The sequence below is a fragment of the Musca domestica genome, unplaced genomic scaffold (assembly GCF_030504385.1).
Source record: "Musca domestica strain aabys unplaced genomic scaffold, Musca_domestica.polishedcontigs.V.1.1 2, whole genome shotgun sequence".
In the NCBI taxonomy this organism is placed as follows: domain Eukaryota; kingdom Metazoa; phylum Arthropoda; class Insecta; order Diptera; family Muscidae; genus Musca; species Musca domestica.
Genome location: NW_026712249.1, coordinates 27,366,130 through 27,374,494, shown reverse-complemented (window position 1 = coordinate 27,374,494; position 8,365 = coordinate 27,366,130). Strand labels below are relative to the sequence as shown.

The 8,365-nt window shown below is 34.3% G+C and overlaps 1 protein-coding gene across 1 annotated transcript; it reads left to right on the top strand.

The window, feature by feature from the left end:
• The first annotated feature begins 951 nt into the window (after window positions 1-951).
• Window positions 952-1,729, top strand: LOC101897497 (uncharacterized). Its single transcript, XM_005178114.4, has 3 exons — window positions 952-1,058; window positions 1,123-1,293; window positions 1,358-1,729. Exons 1-3 carry the CDS (start codon window positions 1,034-1,036, stop codon window positions 1,678-1,680), a joined length of 519 nt encoding a protein of 172 aa, XP_005178171.1. The 5' UTR covers window positions 952-1,033; the 3' UTR covers window positions 1,681-1,729.
• The last annotated feature ends 6,636 nt before the right edge of the window (window positions 1,730-8,365 follow it).

Sequence of the window (8,365 nt, the reverse complement as noted above, 5' to 3'; positions counted from 1 at the left end):
AGTTCCTTTAAAATTATGTCGTAATATCCATAATTTTCGTCCCAGGATAATATTCTTAAAAAATAAGAAACGCCTCTAATATTTGAAAATATATTTAGATGGACCTTTTTAAAAAATTCTAAATGTGTGTATTTAAAAAATCCACGATTCTGAACCAGGAAGTGAAAGAGTGGGTCTCGTTTACACACTAGTTTTAAAATTGGCAGAAATCACTTCACTTCACTTTCACTTGCATAATGTTAGTTATTATTTTAATGTTTAAATTTCTGTAACGAGGTAACAATAGGACTTGCCAAATAGTCAAGATTCTCACCCAAATAGATGTGAAACAATTATTACATTGTGCCAGAAGAAGGGGACCGGTATATCGGTCATTGATTTCTACGAGGGATATATTTTTCTGAATTTTTAGGCGGAGCTACAAAAAGAGTGCATACGCCCCAGTTAGACAGACAAACGGACATCCAAAGGAACGGGCATGCCTAGTTCGGCTTCGAATGTCCGGCAATAGATTAAGTCCAAGGAGACACGGGGTCTACAACCGTTGCCTTAATTTGTAACTTTTGTGCATATCAAACAATATATACCATCTGTCGCAAAAGAATGACAGTCTGACGTTAGCATTTAATATATAAAAAATATACATAGTAAAAAAAATCCACTGACATATTTTAGCCTTTAATTTTCATATCGACAGATAACCAAACAATGTGAAGGGAACCATATTTATTCAAACATCAATAGCGCATTGTGTATTACAGACTAAATGAAAAAAATCTGTCAGCTGTTTATTATAACAGTAAAGTAGGAAGTTCCGATCATACACGTGTATCATGGAACTGTATTTTAACAATATGACAATACCAAAAAATCGCTTTCAAATCAAAGGTATTGTGAATGGAAATTTTGATTTTATTCTTTACAAGGGTTTCAATATATCAGTATTGCTATAAATACTGCAATTTTAACTACGAATATTATCAGTATCTCTACAGTTCCTTAAAACATCTTAAGAAATTAAAAATAAAACGAAATGCTTAAAGTCATTTGCATTTTTGGTAAGTTCCTTAAATATTAGATATTGCGAATATATCTATAAAAAGGATATTTTTCAATAAATAGCCCTCGTCCTTGTGATGACTTGTGAGGCTCAAAGATGTCGCCCGGTTTGTAAACCTAAAGTTCCTAGTCCAGCCATTTGTGCTGCTGATAATCATCAGAAAGAGTGCTTCCGTATGAGCCAATGTCAGTTGGATGAAGAGAATTGTCGTCGTCGGGCTGCCAAACGACCAAGTGAGGAAAAATATTATATCCTTAGGATATAGAAATTATAATGTTAATAATATTTTGTTTTTAGCCATTTCCAATGTCGATCCGATACGTTGCCGTAACATAAAGTCACCAAATGGCAAGGGTAAATGTGCCAGCCCATCGCGCAAACCACGCTCCACCAAACCGGATTGTAACCGGCTAAAGTGTCGTAATCCTAGCAAGGTCTTGAGATGTTATCGCTGCAAAAAGAATATGTGTCAATTGTTGACTGCCTGTCAGCTGGAACGTGTTAACTGTCTACGTGGCCGTTCAAATCGTTTAACTTGGACTGATACCCGTCGTTGTGCCGGCATGAAGGCTGGACAAAAATTGCAAAGATGTAAGGCTATTCGTAAAAAGAGTGGATAAGCTCTTGTGACACAGGAGTCGTTTTAGAGGACTACTTAATGAATTTTTTCGACGCATTTTCTCGATTCTTTTCTAAATTTCGAAAAGTTCATAAAATTGATAAATAAATAAAAAATTTTTCTTGGAACTAAAAAAAGTGGGAATTTTTATAATCTGAATTTTTCAAAATATTTCAAGTGGAACTGTAGTGGAATTCTGAAATTCATTTTCTGACTTAACGAAAAAAATTCGGTAAAATTCAAATGCTTATAACTTCGGTAATTAGCGAAATTTGTCGGAAAGCTAGCCCAGAAATTAAAGTAGTTGCTAAGGCCAACCGATAGATATCAATTTTGTTAACTCTTTTTTCTTTTATATCAAAATTTTGCGTTTGAAAGTTACCGATTTTTGTCGGTAACTCAAAAAAAAAAATGAGTTAGAGAATCTCACTACAGATATCTTTTTTATGCTGGAAAGTTTTGTACTAAGAGTAATATATGCCAGTATAAATAACGTCCGGACAACACAGTTGAGGATCCAACCGTAAAACTTTGCATTGGGGTCACCCTTGTCGCGAAAGGGATCATTAAGATGGGATTATTGGAAATTCGAGCTAAATAGTACGTAAAGTAAAATATTTTTTTCGGCTATAACGTAGATTTTTTTAAACTATTTTTAAAAAAATTTTCAGAGAAAGATAATTTACAAACATTAATATGAGGGATATTTACAAAAGAAGACATTTTTAGAAAGAGTCATAAACTTGAAATGTTTAGAATATTATTAAAATGACTTGCCTAGCCAAAATCTTGGATTTTATATAAAAATATTTTGATAGGGTCTAATTTAGCCGAAATCCTGTATTTTTAATGACATTTCTAAAATGACATGTTTAGCTTAAAATGTGGATTAATCAAAGTATTTTTTATACCCTCAACCATGTGGCTAATATCTTTTGATATGGCCAAAACATGGCTCATTTCTTTGAAACAAACCCGTTTCAGGATATTTGGAGTCGATGTAGGGGTGTCAAATCATTCGTCTGTCTGTCTGGCTGCACAATAACTCTCGAAAGGAGTATTCGATTTGATCCAAACTTGGTACATCGTTATTTATTGCCTGACTTAGATTGAGTTCGGAGATAGGCGATATCGGTCCACTCCTTCTGGTACCTCCCTCACAAAAGGTTGAAATTTATAAAATGTGATGTTTAAGTCCGATTGTCTTCATATTACACACATCGCATTATTTTTATTAACCCAAGATCTGGTGTGAAGGTGGGCCCAACTCAACTCAATATCTTTTCTAAAGATGGGCCATTCCTTCTGGTACCTCCCAAAGGGTCAAAATTTTGAATAAACAAAACGATTATAAAATCCGAAATAAGTATACGGTTCTATTCATATTTCAAAGATCCTGTTATTTCTACTTAGACAAGATTTGCTGTGAAGATGGGATATATTGACCCACTCCTTCTGATGCCACCCCCTCAAATGGTTACATTTTTTAACATCCGATTCCATTCAGACTTGGTACATCTCAATATTTCCATCAACACAAGATCTGCTATAAAGATGGTAGATATCAAACCATTTCTTCTGGTACCTCATAGGGTTCACGATTTTGAGAAACAAAACCCTCAAAGAAAGCGAAATAAGCATTCAAGTCTCTTTTAATTTCACACAGACAAATATTTTTGCTAACACAAGATCTATTGTGAAGATGATATATATGTGCGAACCTCTTCTGGTACCTCACCCATAAAGGGTCACAATTGTCAATACTTTTATCTGTCATAACTTGCGAAACAAGTCAGAGATTCTTTACAGCTTGATATATATCCGATTTCCTTGCAATTTTGCCCATGCCAATATTTTTATCTGTATTAGTTGAAGTATGAAAATGGAATACCTCAGTCGACTGTATCTGGTACCTCAGGCACATTTTAACATTTTCTAAAAATTAGCACATATCTCACATAAAGTGAAGTAACCAATATAATTCAAAACTTGGTACGTGGCAATATTTATATCATCTTTATTTAGGTCTATATATTGGCCCATTCCTTCGGAACATACTCCATAGAGGGTCAACAATTTGAATAATCATAATAGAAGTCAAAATATATAATAATCGAACATTGGCTGCACAACCGAATAATACTTTTTAACTTTTTTAGGAATATTTTTAGAAGGACTTTCTGAGCCATAAACGAGAATTTTTTAAAGATTATTTCTAAAATGACTATTTGACCGATAAACCTAGATTTTTAGAAATATTTTTGAATCTAATTTCTGTACAAAAAGTGCAAAAGAAGCTAAGTTCGGCCGGGCCGAACTTTTTATAACCTCCACCATTTGGAAGAACTTGAAAAAATAAAAAATAAAACCGTGTTCCGAACTTCCGGATATCGGGAGGGTAATGTACTCACAAGGAATCCTTTTTTTGGATTTTAAGACAATTCCGTTGAAAAATGTGGCTAAATCATCAAAATACCAAATATGGGGGATACCTTTATATATGGGCTATACGATATCGAGGACCTATATAGACAATGTGTAGAATTTCAGACAAGTCCGTTGAAAAATGTGGCTTAAATCATAAAAATACCAGGGGGTTTACAGTTATATGAGGCCTATACGATATCGTGGACCGATATAGCCCATCTTCGAACTTGACCTGCCTCCAAACAAAAGACAGATCTGGGCAAAATGTTAGCTTCCTATGTTAATTCGTGCTTTGTTGGGTCTAAAATTATTATTTCAATGGGTTACAAATGGAATAACGAACTTAATCTACCCTCCATACTATGTATGGTGGTGGGTATAAAAAAGTACACAACTGTCATCATTATTGGCATAAGAAGAATGTGTAGATCTTAAAAAGTAAATTTTACTATGATGGTAAATCTCGATGTTACGTCGGATTTTGTTATTAAGTCGAAATTTAGAAAAAAAGAGGATTGATCCAAATTCAGAGGGCTCTTGTGATTAAATATTATTACCCCTAGATAATCACAACCGGAATCGTGTCGTTGACGCTGTTCCAACAATATACTAGAGAAATACATAACCACTTTATGGAAATTGTATTTCACATAGTGTTTTCTTCCCCAAAAGTATTTGAATTCCCACAATCATTTTTTAATAATTTACAAAATTTAGTAAAAAAAACAAACTTTTCTCTTTAGCAGAAAAAAAAACAAACGAAAACAAAATCCATTTATTGCAACCTGTTTCTCTTCCAAATCGTTTCTGCCCTTTGTTAACGCCTACACAGCCAGCCATCCTTTCCATTCCACGTTACAAGAATCGTCCTCTATTACGAACAAATGTATCAAATTGACTACTATTTCCATCTGTTACCACTTAACAAATAGAACTCGTTCTCATATTTAACCATATTTGAACATTTTTAATGGCTGGTCGTCGGTTGAACGGTCGTCGGCTGAGCCAGGCGGCCAACTCTAAAGGGAATATTTTTTATGGCAATTGCACGTGCTGCAAATGCTATCCACCCTCCCATAATCTACTTGTGGTGCATGCATGACGGGCACACGGCATTCCGTATTTTCCATTGAGACGGTGGAATATTCAACGATTTTGTCTGTATTTTTGTATTTTATTTGAAAAGTAAAGAATGAAAATGGTTAAAAATAGTTGATTAAAGAAGAATAGCTAATACCCTATAGCTGTAGAAAATCTGATTTAAGTTATTTTTATTATATATATTTATTAATTATTGTTTTATACCCTCCACCATACATAGCATCATTCTGTTTGTAACTCATCGAAATTATCATTTTAGACCCATCAAAGTATATATATTCTTGATCAGCGTAAAATTCTAAGACGACTTAGCCCTGTCCTTCCGTCTGTCCGTCTGTTATAATCACGTTAAAATTTTGCACAGATCTCTCTTTTGTCTGCAGGCAGGTCAAGTTCGAAGATGGGCCACGGTCCACGATATCGTATATACCATTTAACGGTACTCCCGATATTCGGTATTTTGATGATGATAGACACATTTTTCAATATAATTGGCTTAAAATCCGCACAAGTAGTTCCTTGTGAGTACTTTATCCCTTGAGAGAGAATTGTCTATACAGGTCCACGATATCGTATATCCCCCATATAACGGTACCCTCCGATAGTCGGTATTTGGATGATTTTAAGTACATTTTTCAACGGAATTGTCTGAAAATCTACACAAGGAGTTCCTTGTGAGTACTTTACCTCCCAAAATTGTATTGTCTATATAGGTCCACGATATCGTATATCCCCCATATAACGGTACCCCCCGATATTCGGTATTTTGATGACTTTACCCACATTTTTCAACGGAATTGTCTGAAAATCCACCCAAGGAGTTCCTTGCGAGCATTTTACCCCCTCAAAAAGAATTGTCTATATAGTTCCACGATATCGTATATTCCCCATATAACTGTACCCCCCGATATTCGGTATTTTGATGATGTTACCCACATTTTTCAAAAAAATTGTCTTAAAATCCGCACAAGTAGTTCCTTGTGAGTACTTTATCCCTTGAGAGAGAATTGTCTATACAGGTCCATGATATCGTATATCCCCCATATAACGGTACCCTCCGATATTCGGTATTTTGATGATTTTAGGTACATTTTTCAACGGAATTGTCATTTTTCAACGGAATTGTCCACACAAGGAGTTCCTTGTGAGTACTTTATACCTCGGCAGAGAATTATCTATATAGGTCCACGATATGGTAATGGCAAATTTTTCGATTTGGTAAAACTTGGTGCTCCAATAAATATTTTTATACCCTCCACCATAGTATGGAATTGCTTCAAATTTGGTATTTGCACATTTTGGTATAGCTTCCATATAATAGATCCTCCCTTTATTCGGTATTTTGATGATTTTGATGAGGCAGGTCCACGTCGTCGTATAGACTCTAATATAACGACTGAATTCGATATTTTTATGATTTTAACAGAATTTTTAACGGATTTTATTTTTTTTTTGTTTTGAGAATTGCCAATTCCAAATGGTGGAGGGTATTCAAAGTTCGGCCCGGCCGAACTTATATCTTTTTTACTTGTTCAATTTCCGAACCCCAGTTTTGAACATAAAAACTGCGGTTTTGTAATCTGTCACGCAAACTCTCTGCAGAGTTTTTAAGACTATTCCCTTATTCTTTTATTTCCTTTTTATAGGTTATCCGATTGATACTTCTGAAAAAAATTTTATTAGGTAAACTAGCTTTTATTTATGAAAATAACAATTCTTTAAATATCCATCAAGGTATTTTGAAGGTTTCGTTATAAAAGACTCTACAAAATGTTCTCAACAATTTTAATCATTTTATTAGACACTGCAACAATTGATGTCCTTGTCGCGAGACACAGTGTATTTTGTGTTGCATGTCTGCCAACCTAATGTACATGAACTTACCCCTCGCGTGTAGCGGATACACATAAATACCTTGTGGCAGACAAAAAAAGAAGAACAAGAAAAACCGCCACTTTTACCGGAAGGTATTGTCTAGAAATATTGCAATGCAATTTTTTTTCCAGCATGTTTTTTGTGCCTTATCACCATGCATTAGCGTAATGGAAAAATCAATATTTAATGCCGGCACTAAATTTAGTAGTAAATTTGGATAAAATATCATAGAATTACTTAAATTGAAGACAATGACTCTAACACAAACTTATGGAATATTTACTTGGTATTTAAATAAAATATTATTGCTTTAAACATTTACATTTATATATTTACTTGAATATGACTCTACAACATTCACTTTAGTTAAATTGATTATTTTTACTCAGATATTTTATATTTTTTATTTTTAAGAACTCAATATATCCACTTCATTATTTTAGTTTTTCTTTATACCACTTTTTCTTTTTGTTTATTTCACCATGTTTTTTATTAGCTTAATTTGTTGTGTTTTTATTTCCAATTTTCAATTCACTTCATCATAACCAAGCACTTGTCTTGTTTCGTTTGTGTCCTTTCCATACGAGCAGATGTTGCAATGTTTTGAAACATTGTTTTTGTCTGTTTATCGCTTGAATGTTTGTTGGTGGGATATTTTTGTGTTAACAGAACAATATTGACGCATGTGTAGTGTGTGTTTGTACTTCCAATGGTTTGCGGGGGTATTGAGTGTGTGTCATGGCAACACAACATCTGAGGCGGCGGCAACAACGCCACTGTCAGCCTAACGTTAGGCAACACAAAACACATGTTTCATGTTTTCACTTTTTGTTTGAGTGTGTGTGTGTGAGGGTATTTTTATGTTTGCAGCATTTGAGATTCTCTCTTTTGAGTTAGTTCTATTTTTTTCTTACCTCCCTAAAGTATGCTATACATTTTATATGATGTTATTTACAACGGCTGGCTGTCTTCTTTGTTCTGTTCTGGCCGGCCTTCCCTTGAAACATTCACAAAAAGAGTATAACAGAAATGAAGAAAGAGTGTAGCATAACAAAGAGGGCCAAAAATTTCTTTCGTGACACCACATCGAAGTCTCCTCGGTTTAGCCTTGAAATTGACATCCACCCTTCGTCATTCCAACTCTAACGCCGGTACAGAGTAGAAGAAAGTTCAGTGTAATATATACGGCTAACAACGTGCCGGTTAATCTGAAATTTATTCCTTGACGTTTTTGTTGTTACGATTTCCATCAATTTAATCGTTGTGGTGAATTCGGTGATGGT